The following is a 23,946-nucleotide window of genomic DNA, read 5'->3' as shown; positions in this document are numbered from 1 at the left end:
CAAATATATAGATATTATCTACAACATTTAAATTAATAAGTGTATTATAAAGAATTCATGTTTTGCACGAATAATAAGTTGGTTTAATTTATAAAATTATTGAAGATAGTGCCGCAAATTTAATAATTCTAATAATGTTTTATAACTTAACTTCAAGCTGATTCTTTTATCTGAATTCTTATTTATTGATTTATTTTCATATTCTATGATAAAATATTAAAATTTATTACATTAAAGTTAAAATTCATAAAAAATAAAATTGAGATCAAAGTAAAATCATAAAAAATAAGGGAATTGATAAGATAGTTGTAAATGTTTTGTAATATGTAATTAGATTTAAGCAAGGTCAATTTGAGATATGTAAAAAACAATTATGAGCTTCAATTTTTTTTTATCAATTCATCTTGATTTTTTTGATCTATTTATCAATGTTATGTATCATATGTTAAATTAAATTGAAATATTTTAAAATTTTAGGTCGTATGAAATTTGAAATATAATATATAATATATGTGTTAATTGTTTTTTTTGAATTACAATTTTTGTTATGTTAATTTATATTTAAGATGAATCAAAATATTTATTATAAGTTAATTCTTTTCAAAACTAATTTTATATGTTAATATATAATTAATATGATAATAAATTATATTCCCCTTTTACATGTACAATTTCAAAGTAAATCTTGTCAAAAAAAATATGTACCCAATATATTTTTTTATATCTTTAATAAATTATATTACACCTACATGGGGTACTATCTACTGCGGAATAATTTATATGGTTGCTGCTAATGTGTTTATTTAGAAGATTTGCTAATGTGTTTATTTAGAAGATTGTAGTAAATCTCTGTCTGAAGTTGACCTGTTAATTTTTATAAGTTGAGTTGATCCGTCTCGTTTAACTAAATGAATCGGTTTTAACGAGTCGACTCGTTCAATTTTACACTAAATCGAGTCTAAAATGCTACCCGAATTCGGTTCGTTTAATTTCACGAGCCGAGTAGAGTCGACTCATTTAATTAAACGAGCTGAAACCTCTACCCGAGCTCGAGCTTGTTTACCAATCGAGAACGAGGTCGAGCTGGGTAAGCTCACGAGCTGTCCGGATCGTATTACAGCCTTACACAAAGATATCCTTAGATTCATATGTTGGTAAAATTGTCCGTAATTCTAACGGTTACAACTGCAACAATTAAAAGAGGATTTTCAACCGATCAATAATCTAATATATAAATCGTATTTTTGATTTTTTTCGAATCAAGCTCAAGCTTATTTTAAGTCCAATATGCCAAATACTTGGCTCGAACTTCTTAAAAAGAATTTCCGACCCCCTTATATTACAATTTGAATCCGCCATCAAGTAAATGCATGGCGAAACGAAAAAAGGATTGTAGTATATACCCTTCAACGCTCCATGTTAATAATATCATTGAAACAATTTCAATTTGATAAATGTCATGTAACCAACTAATTTAAAATGGGGAAGACCTTTTAAAAGGATCAGATGTTATTCAACATTTTGTTTGACTGCTGGCTATCCGTGAACCTATAGAACAGTAGAAGTATGAGGTGCAATTTGTAAATGTTTGTGTGTGTTTAAGAAAGTGATTGCATTTACTGGATCAGGGGATCATAGATGATAATATTGTTTTGCTTGCTTACTGATTTGTTGTAACTTGGGACTTGAAGGCGGATTTCGAAGCCGACATGGGGATTGACAAAGACTGTATAGTAGACATACACTCTCTGGGTGGCGAGTACCTTTGTCAAGTTTGTGAAAAACTTGTCTACCCGAATGAAACACTTCAATTACAGTGCACTCATTTATACTGCAGAATCTGTTTTGTTGATGTTGTTATAACTACCAAGGTCTGCCCCTCTGATGGATACTTGGTGACAGTACAAGACTCTAAGGTTATGACTTTTAATATGTTTAGGTCTTTAATTTAGTATATGAAATGATTTTGGCGATCTCAATTTCTTCAGTTACCTAATTATTGCAGCCACTAGTTGTATCCGACAAAGCTTTGGCTGAAAGACTAGACAGAACACTAGTGCGGTGCTCGTATCATAGGAGTGGATGCTCATGGCAGGGCCCTTTTTCTCAATGCAAGTCACATTGTTTTGGATGCTCCTTCAGAAATTATCTCATGGTATGTAACAGAGGCTTGTACATTGTTAAGTACGTGAGAATGCTCAAACTTGTGTCGTGACTCTACAAATGTCTTTTCAATTTCTAGTGCAAGTCTCTAATCTCTTACATTGATAATATTTCTTATTTATTGTCCAACTACAGGTTTTGAGTCCACGAGCTCAGACCAGTTCACAACTCGTAGCCCAAGCCTCGCAGGCAATAGTATCTCAGGCTGCAACTGCCCCTCCATCTGCACATAATGCAAGCACTTCAGCTGCTTGGCCAACTGTAGAGCAGTGGTCTCCACAACAGTTACAAGAATATGCTGAGCAGTATCTACAATCTGCTCAGCAGTTGCATCAGCATGCACCGCTTGTAGGAGGACAGCCTCTAGTCTATGCTCAGAACTCAGCTTCAAGTTCAACCCAGCCCCATTATCAATTAATGCAGCAGCTCCAATGCCAAAGCCAAGAAAAAACTCTGCCCCGTAAGTATACCAGTTTTATTTTAATTAGCCAATTTGAGGCGCAATAATTAAAAAAATAATTTTGACCTTTAAAATACTCTGATCATCTGCACTTTATGATCTATACTATACTCTCAAAATTATACTATCTATACTTTCCCATTTATACATTCACTGCTGTTAGTTAAATAACCTCTAGTTCTCGCTCTAAAACAAAAATATTTATCTCCGATTCTTTACAACCTACAACACACACTGATATACACTCACACATAGCATCAATCTCATGCATAACACACACTTGATTTGATAATTTTTTTGTTTTAAGTTTAATACGTCGATTTCTTCTCATTTCTTTACATTATTTCAGAAACTTAATCATTTTGAGTTTGTTAATGTACTCCTGTATATCACAAAATTGCCTTCTATTTTGAAGTTGGTACTGCATAGTTGAGTGAATCTAGGGTTTTTTAGAAATTCTATGTGCTTTGATTTTGCAAGTCTTTGTGAACATGTACTATCAGTTTACTTTTTTTCGTTCATCGTAGAACACAATGCAGGAGGGAAAACCCAGCATTGACAATTAATTTTCCAAAACAACAGCCTCATACAATTAGTATGCTTTCTGTTAGTCTGCTTTGCTTTTAAATTTCTTTAACTTTGCATTCGTCTATTTGTCAAATATATTGACTAGCTCATGGTACTTCGATTCCTATAGATTTCTCTAAGTTTTAGTCTAAACATGAACTTCCTGTACAGAGTATTAATATCTGCTCTGTTGTTTGTAACATGTAAAAAGAAACCATGGTGGAAAACAATATAAATGAACGTCTGATGAAGCTGGCAGAAGCTCGAAAAGTAAGTTATATATCAAAATGTGTAACTTTGTACATCTGATAAATCGGTTTTTCTCTAAATTTCAGAAGTTTAGCTCATTTTGATTGGCTCGTTTTTTAAAAATGGTGTAACTTCTGCTTACACAAAAACTACACCAATCAAAATGAGCTAAATTTATAATTTTTAAAGCTTAGCATGTGTACATGGGCACAAACTAGAAAAAAACCTTAATAATTTTAATATAAGGATCCAACATCTTCTTATGCATGTAATGTAATTAATTTGAATGGCAGAAAGAACGTCATCAACTTCACCAACAGATTCTAGACCTTCAGAAAAAGCGCGATGACATTCAGCTTTTAGAATTGGAAATAGAGGAACTGAGTGGGACATTGGATCTCTTGAGAGCTCTTGACGACGATGATGGTGTGGAAGCAAAGAAAAAAATTGAGTCCTTAGAAGAAAACCTGAAGGACAAGGACGAAACCATTGATCATCTCGAATGTTTGAATCAAGTTCTCCTCATCAAGGAGAGGAGAAGCAATGACGAGTTGCAGGATGCTCGAAAAGAGTTAATCAATGTAAGTTTGTTTGTAGTTGCATCTTAGATTGCAGGTCATTGTCATTACTGCTTATGACTTTCTCTTGGTTCAATATGAATGACAACGTCCTATTTACCGGCATTATAGAGCCGTAGAATGGTGTGGAATATAGGAGGGCATTATTTATTCAACTTATTAAATTAAGCATATTGTATTTGATGAATCACACGCAAGTTGATATATTTAGTGTAGATAAGTATATTGTTTTATAAGCTTCAAGTGGACGTCCACGAGATGGTGGCTCAGTTTGGTAGATGCTTAACATTTTCTTGATCTACAGTTTGTGTTGGAAGGGCCTCAATATATGGCCGGTATTGGCGTCAAGACGATGGGAGATATTGACCACAACACAATTATTTCTTCTGCCAGGAAAATATATCCCGAGGACGAAGTACTGGACAAAACAGAAGAATTTTATAAACAATTTGTAGCAAAAATTACAAATGCAAACTGGTACCCCTTTAAACTTACAATGGCTGGAGAAAACCATCAGGTAAGCTTTAGTTAGATAAGATAACTTATTAGATTCCTCTTTTAGATTGTCTATGATCTGTTTATTCATAATTAAACATATACATTGATTGAATGTGTGACATGTTGAGGTTCTTCAGCAAGTTATTGACGAAGATGATGAGTACCTAAGAGGCATAAAAACGGAGTGGGATAATGAGCTGTACGACGCTGTGCTAACAGCAGTAACGGAAATGGACGAGTATAATCCAAGTGGAAGATATTTCGTTGAAGAGTTATGGAACTACCAAGAAGGAAGGAAAGCCAGTATAGCTGAAGGCGTAAAAGCCATAGGGGATTTTCTGGTATTAGAAAATTTTCAATAAATTTATTCAACTTCCGTTTTCCAAAATGTCCATTGTTACTCCCTTGGTCTCATGTCTATCAGTTACTTGCATTTCTCAGAGACACAACAAAATGTAGGACCATTAAATTTGTATGGAGTTACTTACAACTCTACTATTTATGGTTTGGATTTAAGATTGCACAAGCTTCATCAGTCTGAGTTTGTTAATGTACTTGTTTTTGAATAAGATGGGGCTCTGCTAGCTGATGCGTGTTAACTGTTACTCCCTCGTCCCGGCCATTTATATACCAATGGTTTGAAAAAGAAACTTATTAAAATAATATTAGTTTTGGTAAGATAGTAGGATGAGAGAAAAAAAATAGTTTAATGAGAAAAAATATAAAGTTAGGTAAAGTGTTGTGACCAATTTATGCTTTTTTTTTTGGTTTGGTTATTGACTATTAGATTAAAGATTAAGTGATTAGAACCGTTAGATTCAAATACTAAAAGAGTATACACTACTTAAACTTCCATGTTCGAATCCCGCCAACAACAAATATTTATATTATTATTTATACATTACTAAAACTCCCACATTCGAATCTCACCAACATCAAAATTTATATTATTATTTATACACTATCCAAGATTCAGGTTCGAATCCTGTCAAAAATAATATTTATATTATTATTTGTAAATATACTAATAACGTAATGATCAAAAAAGAAATTTATTATAAATTTAAATAATATAAAAATATAATAAAGACCCGTGTAAATCTAGTTAATATTTAATAAATAAAATGAGTGTAATGGGAGAAAGTAGTGTATGTGTTTGATTTTTATATTATTAAATTCTTATTATTTTGGGTAAGTTTGAAATGTATAAAATTAAATGATACATTCAAAAAATGAAATTATATAGAAATGAATGGGAATGAGGAGTAAGTAAGAGTCGATAATAAAATATTAAATTTATTACATTACTGAAAGTTAACTTTTTTAAAAAGCTGGAAATAAAAGTTATCATTAAACAAAAAAAATATACTTATGAAAAATTGTGACAAGGTAAAAAAAATCAATACGTACAACCGTCCATTTTACCGCTGGGCCCGTTTTACCAAGTAGTTAATTGCAAAGTTGTATTTAAAAGACCATCCTGACAATGGCCATTGCTTCAAGCAAGCAGTAAATCTCTCTCAAGATAGAAATTCATCAAAATTTAATATATTTTGAATACAAGATACTAAAAATGTACTAGTAAATCCATCAAAATCCAAAAAAATTTTAAATAAAGGAAAATCCATGTACTTTTAAAATACCATCAGATTTTGATGGATTTTTTAAAATTCAAATTGAATAATACCAAATTTTGATTGATTTTTTTAAATCTAAATTAAATACATTCAGATTTTAAAAGACTTTTTCCAATCCTTATTAAATACCTTCAGATTTTAAAGGATTATTTCAAATCCAAATTGACTACCCGTGATTTCTAAAATCCATAAAAATCCTTCAAAATCTCAATTGAATACATTAAGTAAAACCCTAGTTTCTCCGAATGTACAATTTTGTCTAAGAGCTTCAATTATGATTATTGGGTCTGGTAAGTTTTATTTGATATTTTTTTTTATTTATAATCAACTACTGATCACTCAAATGTGCTTCTATTTCTGTATATTGCATCCATGCATGTGCTCTGTTTGTTTACTGTTATGATTTCTCCTAGTTTCTACACATACACATGCATAGTCCTCATTTTCTATATTTTTAGGAGTTTGATGGATTTTATACCCTGTTTTGCTTATCGTATAGTAGTTCTTTATTCGATTTAGCCTAAAGATTAAGGATTTGAACTCCTGTACTATATAAAAAAATTGATGATCTAATTACAAGTCTCTTTATAAGTCAAAATTATATATCTTTTAAACTTATGAAGACATCCGAAATGGCAAGTATGTGTAAAATGAACCCAACTGAGCCGAACTCTTAAGTGTTTGTGTTTTAGCTCCTAAAAAATTTATCGAACAGGCTGTGTGTACACCTCCTTACACCTTGATAACCCAAGGTATTACAGATCCGGTAACTTGACCCCGGGTAAAAGGGTTTCAAGCCCTCCTATTTCTACCCCCATATTGTTGATTTGGGACAAAATACTGATTTTTGCCTCAAATATAGGCTTTTAGTTCCACCCTTTCACTCGAAAATAGACCAGAAAGTGCTTTACTTGATGAGTACTTTATAGGTTAAAAATTATTTGTATCTTTATTATTTAATAGTGGTGTAGTAAGTACAATTTACTTATTTTAAATTGAATTCTGAAAAAATACAAATTGCAAGAATTACAAAATAGTGTACTTTCAGTTTTGTGTTTCGGTTTTGTGATTTTACCTCGTTAGAATGGATATATTCCCTTTCAGAAGGTAACTTTAGTTACTTGTTTGTTATTTGCACTACTTAGTTTGGTGAATTCACTGAGTTCTTCAATGATGGGTGTTTTTTTACATGCAGTAACTATCTATCTGTTTCTATATATATAACAGTATGTATGGCTTGTTATGCCAGCTTTATTCATTTCAGATTCAGATCGGTTAAATTTTAACTATTTGGAGTTTGTTAGAGCATGTCCAATGGTGTGCTATATCTTGTGCTATAACTATAATATAGAACAAAAAGTAAAAAATCTCAATTCAACGGTGCTTTGTGTTAAAATAGCACAATACTATAGTTTGTGCTAAATTTAGCACAAAATATAGTATTGTGCTATAATTGTCAACTCATCAAAAAGCGAAAAAAGAGGAGAAATAGAAAATTAAAATTGTGGGGTACTTTGAAGGTAGTTAAACTTGTAATCAAAAGTGTAGTATATTTTGGAAATTATTTAAATTTGAAACAAGATTTAGAACAAACTATTGGAGACATGGTGCTATTTTAGCACCAATATATACTTTTTGGTGCTAAATTATAGCAATAGCTACACTTATATTTAGTCAGGCACGGAGCCAGGAATGGCCGTTAGTGGACACCCACCACTTTTAACCTTTTTTCCTGAGTAACTAATATATATATATATATGTATTTAATTTAATATATATTAAATAAATTAATAGATATTATTTTTAAAATTTTAATGTACAAAATATACCTGAATTCATGTATCTAAATTCGTAACTATTGTAAATATCACTAATATTAGTACTAAATTCATAAAATTTATATATTTTTAAGGGGGCGAACATTCAAAATAATTTTTTTTTACTATTAAATATATAAATATGTAATTTTTTCATAAATTTAAATACTAATTTCACGATTATACCGGAGTTTGGGGTGGCGGCCGCACCCGCCGGCCACCCCCTGCCTCCGTCCCTGTATTTAGCACACCATTGGCTTTGCTCTAAGTGTATAAGTGTATATTATTTCATGATTATTTAAGAGTTTTAAATGTGCTTGTGAAGTTGAAAATTTTTGCATGTCTAGAAAGAATGAATTGCTTTGATCTATAACTAGCTGTAATGCTCTATTTGGTATAGATTTCTCTTACTTTCTAGATTGTCATCTAAATTAACGTTTAGGGTTCGAAACTTGTAATACCTATTTTGTTGTTTGTAAATGAAAGCAATCATGGAGCAAATGAATTTTCAAGAACGTCTGATGAAGTTGGCAGAAGCTCAAAAAGTGAGTTCAATTTTGAAAAAGAGTAACCGTGTAGTATAGTATTTTTAAGGATCTAACATCTTCTAATGCATGTAACTGATTCAAATGGCAGAAAGAAAAGCATCAACTTCACCAACAGATTATTGAACTACAGAAAAAACATGATGAAATGCAGCTTCTAGAATTGGAGATGGAACAAATGAGAGGGGCTTTAGAAACCATGATACCTTTTACTGAGGGTGGGGATGTTGAAGTAAACAAAAGGATGAAGTCTTTAGAAGAAAAGCTGAAGGAGAAGGAAGATCATCTTGAGGATTTAGAAGATTTGAGTCAAGCTCTCTTAATTAAGGAGAGGAAAAGCAATGAAGAGGTGCAGGATGCTCGAAAAGAGTTAATCAATGTAAGTTCGTTCATTGTTATTTTTTATGGCAATTTCTTATGTTGTAGGTTCTGTTATTAGCATATATCTTCTAGTCTAACGTCTAGCTAATCAGGAAAATAATATGTAACTGAAATTTCTATCATCTGGAAGTGCAGTATTCTATGAACTGGTTGCAGATTTGAAACTTGAAAGAAATAAAGGAGTATCTATAAGTTTAAAGCCATGGCTCATTTAGGTATTTTTTATATATATATATTTTGCTTCACAGTTTTTCAAGATCAACCGTACTGAGACCTCCATTGGCGTTAAGAGAATGGGAGAACTTGACCACAATCTGATTGTTTCTGCTGCCAAGAAAAAATATCCTGATGCCGAAGCAGAAGAGAAAGCAATGGAATTTGATTGGAAATTTAGTGAGAAACTTACAAATCCAGGCTGGTACCCGTTCAAGCTCATAGTGGTTGGTACAGACCACAAGGTAAGAAATATGTTGAGATAACATATAAGCTTCTTCCTTTTAGGCAGACCATATACTTTGACTTGTATTGTATGTATTCTCCCAGAAATTGTACTAATTTGTAACCTAACAGTATCCGACCCTGATCTTCCTGTTAATTCCTTACCGCATGCTTTGACTGGATGTGACATGTACAGGAAGTTATCGATGAAGAAGATGATTTCATCAAAGCTATAAAGAATGAATGGGGTAATGAAGCATATGATGCAGCGGCTACAGCACTGACTGAGATGAATGAGTACAATCCAAGTGGAAGGTACTGTGTCCATGAGTTATGGAACTTTAATGAAGGAAGGAAAGCAACTTTAGCTGAAGGTGTTCGACATATTGCAAAGCTATATTGGAAGGCAAAGAAAAGGATGAGTACCTGAAGTTTTGGTACAGTTGACATGTCTCGGCCATTTTCTACAATGCACTCTCTTGTCTTTGTCTTTGTCTAAATCTAGGAATAAATCTTGGTTAGACTTCTATGCTCGTTATGGTACTTTTAAAATCCACTTTCTGCAGTTCATATTTTCAAAGACTCTGTATGCTGCTTAGTGGAGTTATTAAACTTTGTTAACCAGAAAGGCTCTTAAAAGTCTAAATCAACTATCCCAAAATTGCAGTAATTTGCCTTGTTAGCTTGTGGATGTTTGAAATTTCTATATATTCAAAAAAAGTAGATGATTGCATGTATATTTAGGCGACAACATCTATAGAGAATTGTTATCTGTACTTTCTTCTTAAAATCGAAGTCAGTAAGGAGGTCCTTATGGCTTTCAATGTTTAAGTTATTTTTAAGGATTCAATATTCTATTTATCATATCATAGGCTTTTAATATTTCATTTTGGTTCACTTCATGTTTTATTATAATACTATTTTTTATTTTTAGGATTTCTAGAATTTTTATATATTTCTGTCAAAAAAATATGTATTATGTAGTAGTGATATGATGATATCCTTTATCAGATTACTTGCTCTTTTATAATTTTTTATTTAACTGAAAAACAAATATATTGCATATTTATTAAGCATACTACAAATTACATTACTAACAACCAGAATTATTTATCTAAATATATTTTACACCAGTAAAATTATTTAACACCCTGCATTCACGGTTTGCCATGGACAAGTCACCTTTATAATATTTATTTTTAAAGTTTAGATATTTGTAAAACTGATAAAATCACGTATTCAAAGGCCACATAGAAAATTCTTCCCTACACATGCTCAACAAACTTGTCTAGTTGTCTTCCTTGCAAAATAATAATATTTTTATTTATAAAAAATTTGCTTGAAAGATCCTTTTAATGAGTTTGTAGATTTAGCCATCAACAAGAAAGGAGGAATAAGAGAATGAATCATACCACAGTCACAAGGTGCCGTAACAATTTCTGGTTGATTGTTTTCACATTGTTTATTTTCTGGTATGCATTACTTTATGTATATGATTGGTCTGGTAGAGGTGATGAATCCTCAAAATCTGTAGATCATTCCATTTCATTTGATGCGTCGAATCCTGATCAGATTCAAACATCTAACGGCCATGCAGAAACAGGATCAGAAAATGTCAGTAATGGTATGACAGTCGAAAAATCTGAAATTGATTCGTATGATGAAAACTGGTTTGAAGACGCGGAAAAAGTTAAAATTCTCGAGAAGGATTTGGAACCACTAATGATGGAGGCTGAAGCTAATAAGCATGAATTATTATGTTCCGGTAGGTACATTTATGTTCATGATCTTCCTAGTAGATTTAACATAGACTACATTAAACAGTGTAATAAGCATAGTAATCCAGATGATACCTGTCATCAATTGGCAAATATGGGACTTGGTTCAGAGCTTGGCAATCCGCAAAGAGTTTTTATGCCTACTGGTTGGTATGCTACTAATCAGTTTTCGCTGGATTATATATTTCATAATAGAATGAGGCAGTATGACTGTTTAACAAATGATTCGTCGAAAGCTGCAGCTGTGTTTGTGCCATTCTATGCAGGCCTTGACATTGCAAGGTACCTTGGGGATTATCATAATATTTCGGAAAGAGATGCTGATTCTTTAGCTGTCGCGGATTGGTTAAGGAATCAGCCCGAGTGGGAAGAAATGGACGGTAGAGATCATTTTCTAGTAGCAGGAAGGACCACTTGGGATTTTCGCAGGAAGGGTAATAAGGATTGGGACATGGGAAACAAGCTTATGTTGTTACCAGAATTCCAGAATACTACTGTGTTGACAATTGAGTCGAGTCCTTGGAATAAGAATGACTTTGCAATTCCATATCCGACAATTTTCCATCCTTCAACTGAAGACGAAGTGAATACATGGCAGAACAGAATGAGGCGGCTAAGAAGGAGATATCTGTTTTCATTTGCTGGTTCTCCGAAGCCTCAACGTAAAGATTCTATTCGAGGGGAAATTATTAATCAGTGTACATCTTCGAAAAGGTGCAGGTTTTTAGACTGTGGGAACAAAGACGAAAAATGTGAAAAGCCCCTAAATGTTATGAAGACTTTTCAAAGCTCTTTATTTTGTTTACAGCCTCCAGGGGATTCGTTTACAAGGCGATCAATATTTGATTCAATATTGGCAGGTTGCATTCCAGTTTTTTTCACTCCAGGTTCAGCTTACGTTCAATATTTATGGCATTTACCACCGGATTTCGCAAAGTATTCGGTGCTAATATCAGGGTTTGATGTGAAAATTAAAAAGGTTAACATTGAAGGGGTGTTAAAACGAATTCCGAGACAGAAGGTGTCAGAGATGAGAGAAGAGGTTATAAGGCTTATTCCCAAGGTGAGCTATGCAGATCCAAGATCTGTATTGACAGGAATAGAAGATGCTTTCGACGGAACACTTAAAGGAGTTCTTGATAGAGTCGAAACTCTTAGACAAGAGATTAGAGAGGGGAAGAATTCCAGTCTTGAGTTTAATGAAGAGAACAGCTGGAAGTATTATATGTTTGGGACAGAAAAGAGGCATAGGTGGGATCATTTCTTTAGGACTAACCAAGACTAACCAAGAAAAAAAAACCACAGGTTGGGGAAAGAAGAAGATTATAGAAGTGGTAAAATCCGGGTTTCTTAAATTTTAGACTAGATTGATGTACAAATTCATTTGATTGCTAGAGAACTTTTTGTTTGCCATTACATTGAGGTGTATATGATATCATTGCTCGTTTTTAGCCTAACGAATACCTGTAAGAGATTCAATGAAGCCGGGAGTGTATGAGTATTCAGAGTTGTGCATCAAACAATTTCGAATATGTGTTTTATGTTTATACATGTTATCACTTGGCTTTAGCCTAACCCGTACCTTTTGATAGGCTAAATGAAGGCATGAGTAACGAGTTCATGAGTACCTAAAATTCTGCATCGAACATATTCATATATAAGTGTGTTCTGCTGTGCATCGCTTCTGCTCTTCCCTCAAGTTCATGTTTTCCACTAGGTAATCTTCTACTGATGTTACAAGAGCTGGTTCTTCATTATCGTATTCGTGTGTTTAATATTTATGAAATTCACTGATCATGATCAAGCATCAATAATTTTCATATATATGTATCTAAAGATATTACCATATGCAACAGCGTTGCTCAGCAATGCTACTTCCTGTTAGAAAATTAGGATTTTAGAGCTTAATTTAATTATGTTCTTGATGTTAATCCTAAAATCTAATGATTGTAAATTGTTCAATGATATTTGAACTTAAATTTTCATGTATGGTTTTAAGAATTTTCTTAATGAAATCCATATGAAATGAGAGATGAAAGTAGCTTGGAAAAGCTTGGAAAATTTGAGAATGTTTGTCCCACATTGAAATAAATAAAGGGGGTTGTGTGCTTTATATGGTATTACCCACATGAGTAGTATACAACTACTAAGGTGTGTGATGGTCCATTGTGTTGTTGTGTGCTTCATGCGCCCACACACGCACCGCACCGGGTCGGGTCGAAGGGCGATTTGGGCGAATGTCTCGGCGTCTCGCGTACGCGAGGCGACCTGGGCGAGGATTTTATTTATTTGAGAATTATTTTAATTCGAATTTATTTATCGGTGACTGGATTATTGGGTTGGGTTCTGAAATAGGCTAAGTAGTCTAAATATATTGAACCTGCAAATAATCTGATCTGTAACAAGTTCTGATATTAGAATCAGAACTTAAGAACTGATGAATAAAATCAGAACTTAAGTACTGATGAGTCGAATCAGAACTTAAGTACTGATGAGTTAAATCAGAACTTAACTTAAGTTCTGATAATAATGTGGGTGTTAATGTGAAAAGCTGTTACAAATAATTTAAATTCAAAAGCTGATCAGTTTTTATTTTTTATTAATGAAGCAGTTTAATTCAGACATTAAGTGTTTTGACAGTTTCATTTTCCTCTCCTATAAATAGAGGCTAAACTGAATGAATAATATATACAACACACTACATTCTCATCTCTTCACTTCAACCTCTCTGCATTACTCTCCCATAAGTCCTGAAGTGCTGATATTTTCCGGCGACTGAGGTGCTGGTCGAAGTGGAGGTTTTGTTGCTGCTGTTAACATAAACTCCGAGCTGTTTTATCCTGGTGGAGATATTGCGCACATCCCAAACGCAGCAGGTAGGGGGCAATAATCTCTTCAAGAGCAGCCAGGACTTCGAGCAAGGCCTGGTGACTCAGCTGTGATTATTTTCTTGGCATTTTGTATCTGTAAACCTTTATTTCAGTCACTGTTGAAAGCTATGGTTTCGGGTACATCTTTCTTTCTCTCTTCGTTATTTCAGTTACTGATTTTGTTTACCTGCATGTTTTGTTTTGTTAACTGTGGTCTTGGCCTAAACTTGTTAAATTCTTTATACACTTGCCTCTATGTTGCTATACTTGTTAGTGAGTTTCTCAACATTCTTGAAGAGATTATTGGTTATATAGAATTTAGCATAATGGTTAACGAAAGTGAGGTTATCGTTGGTGGTGGTAGCAGTTCGGGTGTAACTGCTGGGGCCATTGATTGGACCACCTATAGTTTCCCACAGGCTGTTGAACTAACCGGTTTACCGGAGAAATTCAACGGTGGCATTGGCTTTTCTCGCTGGCAGAAAAGGATGAAGCTGTGGTTGACTATAAAGGGTCTGTGGCCGGTTGTGGAATATGAGAAACCAGTAGTGGATCAAGAGAAGGCTGACACAGTTAAGGCTTTTGCGAAGTGGGCTGAGAAGGATGGAGTGGCTAGAGCGGCCATTCTTGCGGCACTAACAAACACTTTGTTTGATGTCTATTCTTCTGATACCTACTCTGCAAAACTCTTATGGGAGAAGCTGGACCAGACACATAATACTGACTCACAAGGTCTAGAAAAGTATTCTGTGGCAAGGTTCCTCGAGTTCAAGCTGGTGGACAATAAGTCCATGACTGAGCAGGTGCATGAGTTTGAGATGATAGTGCATGCTTTGAGGGAGTCTGGAATGAATCTCCCGGAGAAGTTCAAGGTGATGAGTGTGATTGAAAAACTCCCGAAGTCTTGGGAAGAGTTCTCTCTCTCCCTGAAAAGACAGAAAGGAGAGATCACCTGGACCAACCTTATGCTGGACATCTCGGTGCAAGAACAACACAAGTCCAAACAGGGACATGTGATGCCAACTGAACACGGTACCTCGAAGGTAAACATAGCAACTGTAGGACAAAAGAGGAAGGCTTTTGCTAAGAAAGCTAATAGTAATAAACCTAAGAGTGACAAGGACAAGGCCAAGAAACCCAAGGCAAACAAACCATGCTGGTCTTGTGGGCAGGTTGGGCACTGGAGTAAGGACTGCCCTACGAAGAAAGCGAAGAAAACCGAGGTAGCACAAGCAAATGTTGTGCTTGGAACCGCAAGTGGGCCTGTAGTGAACATGGTTGTTGGTGAGGCTACGGCTTCTGAAACCAATGTTGACCGGTATGTATCCTACAACCCTGTGATATTTTCTACCTATCTGTCAAATGAATGGTTGATAGATACTGGAGCTAATGTACATATTTGTGCTGATATTAGTTTATTTGTATCTTATCAACAGAGTCATAGCTTGACTGTGAAGATGGGGAATGCTAGTGTTGCTCAAGTACATGGAGTTGGAAACGTGGATCTGAAGTTCCCTTCAGGACGTATTCTATCTCTGACGAGAGTGCATCATGTTCCCAACATGCGTAGAAATATAATAAGTGGAAGCTGTTTAGTTTCTAGTGGTTTTGAAATTTCGTTTAAGTGTAATAAAGTAGTTCTTATTCACACTGGTACATTCTTTGGCAAGGGTTACTTGTCAAATAGTTTATTTGTTATTAATGCGGATCCCGTTTTGGGAAATTTGATTAATAATGTTATTCCTACTGTTAACTGTATCGAATCCTCAAATATATGGCATGCTAGACTAGGTCATTTAAACTTTGGTGCTCTTAAGAACATGATGAACTTAGAGTTGATTCCAAAATATACCATAGAAAAGAATTCTTAATGTCAAGTATGTGTGTCTGCTAAACAGATAAGGAAACCTTTTCATAACGTTGTTAGGGATTCAGACTTGTTAGATTTAGTACACACTGATATTTGTGAATTTGGTGGTGTGTTGACCAAGGACCAGTTTAGATACTTCATTACTTTTATAGATGATAGTAGTAGATATTGTTATGTTTATTTACTTAGACATAAGGATGAAGCACTTAGTAAATTCATTATATATAAAACTGAAGTAGAAAAACAAACTAGTAAGTTACTTAAAAGATTGAGATCTGATAGAGGTGGTGAGTATACGAGTAATGCTTTTAATGAATTTTGTGCAAACAATGGTATAGTTCATGAAGTTACTCCACCATACACACCTGAGTCTAATGGGGTTGCTGAGCGAAAGAACAGAACATTTAAAGATATGATTAATAGTATGCTTATTAACTCTGGGTTGCCTAAATACATGTGGGGAGAGGCTCTAAATACGGCTTGCCATATTTTGAATAGAGTCCCTCTGAAACACATGGATAAAACACCCTTGGAGTTATGGAAAGGCAGGATGACTAGTCTTAAGTATCTTCGTGTGTGGGGGTGCCTTGCTAAGGTGATTGTTCCTGAACACAAGAGAAAGAAACTAGGTCCAAAGACTGTTGACTGTATCTTTCTGGGCTATCTTGAGACCACTACAGCTATGAGATTTTTAGTGTTAAAATCTGACATAGATGGTATAGTGGCAAACACGATAGTTGAATTTCGAGATGCGACATTCTTTGAGGATGTCTACCCTATGAAGACTGGAATACCTGAAACGACTTCTGAGGAAGATCCTACTCACACATCAAGTTCTATTCCCGATCATGTGGAAAAGATGACAAATGTGGGGGCGGAACCTAGTAGTAGCTCTATTCCTAAGGAACTAGAGGAACCAAGGAGGAGTAAGCGTGCAAAGGTAGTCAAGGATTTTGGAGGTGATTTCATCACTTACAATATCAAGGATGAACCTTTAACTTTCCGGCAAGCTATGGATTCTTCTGAGTCAAGGCACTGGAAGGGCGCTGTCAAGAGTGAAATTGACTCTATTGTTTCTAATAGAACATGGGAGTTGGTTGATCTCCCTCCTGGGTGTTCTACTATTGGGTGCAAATGGGTCTTTAAAAGGAAGTTGAACCCTGACGGCTCAATAGATAAGTACAAAGCTAGACTGGTAGCTAAGGGTTTTAAGCAAAAGGAAGGAATTGATTATTTTGATACATACTCTCCAGTTGCAAGAATGGTAACAATCCGAATGCTTATAGCATTGGCTTCAGTCCATGGTCTTATCATTCATCAGATGGATGTAAAGACGGCTTTTCTTCATGGTGAACTTGAGGAAGAGATTTATATGGATCAGCCTGATGGATTTGTTGCATCAGGCAATGAAAGGAAAGTATGTAAGTTGATCAAGTCCATCTATGGCTTGAAACAAGCTCCCAGAGATTGGCATAAAAAGTTTGATGAAACTATATTGCCTTTCAGTTATAAGATTAATGAAAGTGATAAGTGTGTCTACACTAAAGTTAAAGGTAATGAGTGTGTTATTTTGTGCCTATATGTGGATGATATTTTATTGTTTGGAACCAATATTGAGATTATTAACGAGACTAAAGAATTCTTGAAAAGGCATTTTGAAATGAAGGATATGGGTGAGGCAAGTGTGATTCTTGGAATCAAATTGATTCAGTCCACTGAAGGAATAACCTTGACTCAATCTCATTATATAGAGAAATCTATACTTGAGAAATATGGTTATTCACAGTGTAGAATCGTTAGTACACCTTATGATTCGAAAGTTGCCCTTGTCAAGAATACTTCAGGAGTACCTGTGTCTCAGTTAAGGTATTCTCAGATTATTGGGAGCTTGCAGTATCTTGCTAACTGTACTAGACCAGATATTTCATATTCTGTGTCTAAATTGGCGAGATATACAAGCTGTCCAAACAGAACTCATTGGGATGCTCTTGATAGAGTACTTAGATATCTAAAAGGCACAATGTACCTTAGTTTACACTACATGAGATTTCCTGGTGTGCTTGAAGGGTACAGTGATGCAAATTGGATAGCTAAGAAGTCTGGTTCCAATGGAGTGACTGGATACGTGTTCACCTTGGCTGGTGGAGCAATATCCTGGAAGTCAAGTAGACAGACTATTGTTACTCGGTCTACTTTTGAGGCTGAGTTGTGTGCACTTGATGCCACAGGGACGGAGGCTGAATGGTTACACGGACTTATGTCTGCAATACCTGTAGTAAGCAGACCGCTTCCTGCTATTGCTATTCACTGTGATAGTCGAACAACTATCGACAAGATTAGCAGTAAAAAGCATAATGCTAAAACTAAGAGACACATCCAAGTTAGACTCAAGTCTATAAGGGGTTTAGTGACTGATAGGATCATAGCTATAGAGTTCATAGGAACTCAGAATAATATAGCTGATCCTCTTACTAAAGGACTGGAACCTGCAGTGGTCCTTAAGTCAAGGTTGGGGATGGGATTGTCAACCCATCATAATTCATCAACAGTGGGAACCCAATACACATGAGAGGAGATCCCTTGAAGTGTATTCAATGGGTAATAACAAGCTGTAAGGATGAGTTGGTAGTACCTTTGCTACATAGATGATACTATAGTATCTGAGTCTATCCCCTGTAAACCTAGAAGGTACTGACACTGCCAGAAAAGCAAGAGTGTTAAAACTCTGAATGGGATCAAGTCATTTGACGAGATAGAGGCAGTATATCTCTGGAGATGCCCAGCTAAGCGAATGTAATTGTGTGGTCGCAATTAGAGGATAGGGTTAATCCTTGAAGCATTCGACGAACAGGATCGAGACATGACCATTAATGTCTCAAAGCCGTAGATTGGCACCATAACCTTTGACTTGTCGTCGTCTATGGAATATGGTTATACTAAACGGATTAAGATTCAAGGTGAAACATTCCATCTGAGTCCGATAGCCATTGAAGTAGAGGAATTAGGAGGGTTCAAACCCGGAAGGGTACCGACTCTGAAAAAACAAGTCATGATGGGAAATTGATCACATTTCTGTATGGATTTGTGGGGGATTGTTAGAAAATTAGGATTTTAGAGCTTAATTTAATTATGTTCTTGATGTTAATCCTAAAATCTAATGATTGGAAATTGTTCAATGATATTTGAACTTAAATTTTCATGTATGGTTTTAAGAATTTTCTTAATGAAATCCATATGAAATGAGAGATGAAAGTAGCTTGGAAAAGCTTGGAAAATTTGAGAATGTTTGCCCCACATTGAAATAAATAAAGGGGGTTGTGTGCTTTATATGGTATTACCCACATGAGTAGTATACAACTACTAAGGTGTGTGATGGTCCATTGTGTTGTTGTGTGCTTCACGCGCACACACCCGCGCGCCACGCACCGCACCGGGTCGGGTCGAAGGGCGATTTGGGCGAATGTCTCGGCGTCTCGCGTACGCGAGGCGACCTGAGCGAGGATTTTATTTATTTGAGAATTATTTTAATTCGAGTTTTTATTTTTTATTAATGAAGCAGTTTAATTCAGACATTAAGTGTTTTGACAGTTTCATTTTCCTCTCCTATAAATAGAGGCTAAACTGAATGAATAATATATACAACACACTACATTCTCATCTCTTCACTTCAACCTCTCTGCATTACTCTCCCATAAGTCCTGAAGTGCTGATATTTTCCGGCGACTGAGGTGCTGGTCGAAGAGGAGGTTTTGTTGCTGCTGTTAACATAAACTCCGAGCTGTTTTATCCTGGTGGAGATATTGCGCACATCCCAAACGCAGCAGGTAGGGGGCAATAATCTCTTCAAGAGCAGCCAGGACTTCGAGTAAGGCCTGGTGACTCAGCTGTGATTATTTTCTTGGCATTTTGTATCTGTAAACCTTTATTTCAGTCACTGTTGAAAGCTATGGTTTCGGGTACATCTTTCTTTCTCTCTTCGTTATTTCAGTTACTGATTTTGTTTACCTGCATGTTTTGTTTTGTTAACTGTGGTCTTGGCCTAAACTTGTTAAATTCTTTATACACTTGCCTCTATGTTGCTATACTTGTTAGTGAGTTTCTCAACACTTCCCTCCCTGATCGTGGTTCGAGCCATCAGCCATCACATCCATAATGGTATCAAAATAGTTGCAGGGTTTGACATATGTAAAAATTCTGATGGAGAAATTTACCTTTCTAGTTTTCCAGTTAAAATTGTCTTGATGTGCTGCTTTTAGTACTTTTCAAGATGATCATTCATCTCTCCAGTTGTTTGTCCATGCTTTGTCTGTTGCTCACAATTACAAGATGACAAAATATAACAAAACGTAGTTCTGTCCCTCAACATAGGTCAGTGCATCTCCTTGATGTGCATCACCAGGCAAACAAATACTTCAGTTAGCAGACGTCAAATATATGTTGAACATCCTCATAACCCAACCCTTGAAGCGCATCATGCTATTTTTTTTGTGCCTGGTGGTAATAAATCGAAAGAACGATAAGAAATAGGATTTCGAATTTGTTTATTTTGGTCCAAGTAAGTGCGAACGATGTCTTATTTTTTTAAGAATAAAAAATAAAATTTTAAGTGTTTTTTTAGGGCCGAAGGACAGGTTTAGTCGGTTTTGATACGAACTTGACAAGAATGACCGATTTTGTGCAAATGGCCATCTTTAGCCTATGGGTTACGCATTTGGCATTGGGGTAAGCTGAATACACATTCTATGTAAGGGTAATTGAATAAAATATTATTTTTTAATACACAATACGCAACTATCATGTGAGTAAACTGTTTAAAACATAAAATACGCATATGATGTGTGGGTATTGTACCTAATGTCACCTGCAATCGCCCAACTAAAACAAACATGGCGATGATTCAATAGAGGAGAAGAAGACAGAGAGGGTCGACTCTCCCATCTTCCCTTTTCTATGCCTTCCCCTTTTCCCCTGAATCTTTATATTAAATATTCAAAAATAATAACGTGTATGTGGATGACACATATTTTTTTAATATTATATAATTTTTAAAAAAAGCTAAATTTAATTCTTAATTTTGTTTATTTAAAAGTTTAAATAATATGACTTCATGATAATTATATTAATAGACGTATATGTTCATAATTTTTTAGAACATTTAAACTTATTTAAAGAGATAGCATTGGATGGGGGGAAAATATTATTATAACGAAATTATTATTTTATTGAAGATAAAATATAATGTCTCTTTATGTTGGGACCTTAAAAAATATTATTTTAGCATGGTGATTACTTAATCAATTAACTATAACTCTATAAAACATATTTGAAAAAGACAATATCATTGATTGACCGACATAGTTTTATTGATAATTTTATATGTATTTTTTAAAAATTAATATTTATATTTTAATTAAAATTTTATTTTTTAGTTCATAGGATACGAATTATACTTAGTCTAATATTAAGTTGATTTATTTCGGATCAGTGGTTTACATTATTTTATTTTAGCCCGATACCCAATACACCGACCAAATCAAACTAATTATTTTTAGTTTAATTTTTTTTTTTGAAGTCTCGATCAATAAGATAATTTTGGTTTAGACTGAATAATTAGTATATATGATTTTATTTTTGTTGGTCGAATTGTATTTTTGTTTTCGATTTTTGTGTTAGTTCGAATCAATTGTATAATGTATTTTTATATCCTAGATAAATAAAATATATTATTTTGTTTATCAAGTTCATTAGTATATTTTTTTTAGGGGAATCGATAGTATTATGATTTTATCTTAGTCAGAGTCATATTATATATCAACTAAATTTTAATAATTATATTTAGTTTGCTTAAATTTAATTTAGCTCAAAATAACAAATTAGAATAATATAAAATTCGATATGAATTAAAATTAAAATTAAAATTGGTAGAAAAAGTTGAATTTAATTTAAATTATAATGATATAGAGTTCGATATAAAATAGAATTGAAATTGATAAAACAATAAATGAAGTTGACTTTAATATCAATTAAAATTAGAACTGATTGACCCAATAATTAGGATTAAAATAATTAAATAAGGGTAATTAAGTAATTTCAGCAAGTACCGATTAACCTACTACCAAATTTTGAATGTTTCGTCTATTATAATATAGTATATTATAGTATAGATTTCAATGCAATTAAATTATTTTCTTTACTTTTTTACTCGTGCACCAGGATCATCCCAAGTACATATATAGTATTAAAACACTAAGCAAGACAGAGACTGCATTACACATTTAAATGTCAGAATGATAGTCCTTCAGTCCTCCGACTTGAAAAAATATAAATTGGCGGAGAATAATAAGAAAATTAAGTAAAGGGTTGAATTAATCAATATTTAATGTATAAAATGAGTATAGTGAATGTAGTTATTTTTTATATTATAAAATTTTATTACTTTTTAAAAAAATATATATAAAAAACTTGAAAGGGACATATAAAAGTAGGGTTACAATGAACAAAATTGTCCGTAAACAAACAGCTCGTTTAAGTGAATTTGGCTCGGTTCTTTTTCTTAAACGAGCCGCTCTTGAACCTGAAAATATATTCGGGTATATAAACGAGTCGTGCTGAACTTTTTGTGTGCTTGGCTCGGACTCGGCTCGTTTAGTTCGGGCTCGGCTCGCACTCGCCTCGAACTCGGTAACTCGACTCTGATAAAGTTTATATATATTATAAATAATAAATTATTACTGATCAATTAAATATTTTTATTAGTACAGTTTTTCATAATTTATTAATAATTTAATTATTTTACATTTTTTATTTATCTTTTTAAATTTAACACTTATTTTTTTTCATAAATAAACTATCAAATTGTTATCATGATATATTCATCTCCGGTTCTTCATATTTTATTAACACCATTAAATAACTTGTACTTTACATAAATCAAATTTAAGTAAAATCGTAGAACATAATAAAATTTTGACATCATTATTTTTAAAGGTAATGTATGATTTATAAAATTATGAATGTCTTAATAATTAAAAATAAATTGAACATAATTTTAAAAGTCGTCTTAAAAAATAAAATGATATTTGTTTTAAAAAAAATGATATAGATTAAAACACAATTGTAGAGTATTAGTGTGCGTATATAATTATAAGATATATGCAAACTATTAGTAGATAACTCAACTCGGCTCGAGATCGGCTCAGTTTGGTTATTCGTGAACAAACTCGTGTTCGGTTAGCCGAGTTTGAATATCACTTTTTGCTCGATTATTAAACTCGACTCGCCTCGTTTTAAAAAATAAAAAATTTGTTTTAACCCGACAGAACTCGACCAGAGTGTGTTCGTTTGCACAGCAATAAAAGTAAAGAGTAAAAGAATCGAAGACGGAGGGAGTAGCAGACTAAGGCTCTGTTTGGAATTGCTGTTAAAAATTGCTGTGATGTTAAAAAAAGTGCTGCTGAAAAAAGTGCTGTTGTAAAAATCAGATTACTGTTTGGTAATTTTTTTAATACGTATATGTTTTGATGCAAAAAATTAAAAATAATGATCCTTTTGGTAAGGTTTGATGTTAAAATCAGCATCTGCTTCCCGCAACAGCTGAAAAGCAGCTTTTTCTAAAAGTATGGGGGGACTTACTTTCTCTAACAGCAGCTTTTAATCCAAAAACACTTTTCAGAAAAGCAGCTTTTAAATTTTACCAAACAGTTTTCTAACTGCTTTTCAGCAAAAACTGTTGTTGCTGTCTGCAACAGCAATATCAAACACACCCTAAAAATGCAACTCCCATGTAGCTCTGTTTCAAGAAGCGTGTGTAATTTAATTCAATGCAATTAATTTATTGTTCCTTAGACGTACCAAAACATTTATAAATAAATTTTAGATTATTTATTTACCCGGTTTTAAAAATGGATAAATTTTGTTAAAACATTCTTCTTATTTCTTAAACTCACACAAATCGTAATTTTTTAAATTCAACTGCACCCATAATTTTGGCTCTCAATTATAAAACTTGGAAATTATATTTTGAAAAATACATTATAGAAGCAACAACTTTTTTTTACCAAAAAAGAACATCTTTTAAATAACTTACAAATATATC

General features: G+C 33.7%; 3 protein-coding genes across 3 annotated transcripts; all 3 read left to right on the top strand.

Annotated features, from left to right (window-relative positions):
- Window positions 1-3,406: 3,406 nt before the first annotated feature.
- Window positions 3,407-5,314, top strand: LOC141688354 (factor of DNA methylation 1-like). Its single transcript, XM_074492885.1, has 5 exons — window positions 3,407-3,460; window positions 3,733-4,020; window positions 4,322-4,534; window positions 4,653-4,856; window positions 5,303-5,314. Exons 1-5 carry the CDS (start codon window positions 3,407-3,409, stop codon window positions 5,312-5,314), a joined length of 771 nt encoding a protein of 256 aa, XP_074348986.1.
- Window positions 5,315-6,331: 1,017 nt separating this feature from the next.
- Window positions 6,332-10,017, top strand: LOC141705903 (protein INVOLVED IN DE NOVO 2-like). The gene is made up of 5 exons (XM_074508769.1): window positions 6,332-6,442; window positions 8,456-8,514; window positions 8,606-8,893; window positions 9,144-9,353; window positions 9,530-10,017. Exons 1-5 carry the CDS (start codon window positions 6,427-6,429, stop codon window positions 9,761-9,763), a joined length of 807 nt encoding a protein of 268 aa, XP_074364870.1. The 5' UTR covers window positions 6,332-6,426; the 3' UTR covers window positions 9,764-10,017.
- Window positions 10,018-10,639: 622 nt separating this feature from the next.
- On the top strand, window positions 10,640-12,977 carry LOC141705902 (xyloglucan galactosyltransferase MUR3-like). Its single transcript, XM_074508767.1, has one exon. It carries the CDS (start codon window positions 10,735-10,737, stop codon window positions 12,394-12,396), a length of 1,662 nt encoding a protein of 553 aa, XP_074364868.1. The 5' UTR covers window positions 10,640-10,734; the 3' UTR covers window positions 12,397-12,977.
- The last annotated feature ends 10,969 nt before the right edge of the window (window positions 12,978-23,946 follow it).

The sequence above is a fragment of the Apium graveolens genome, chromosome 2 (assembly GCF_009905375.1).
Source record: "Apium graveolens cultivar Ventura chromosome 2, ASM990537v1, whole genome shotgun sequence".
Classification (NCBI taxonomy): domain Eukaryota; kingdom Viridiplantae; phylum Streptophyta; class Magnoliopsida; order Apiales; family Apiaceae; genus Apium; species Apium graveolens.
Note: the sequence above shows the minus strand (reverse complement) of the source record. Positions and strands in the feature narration are given on the sequence as shown.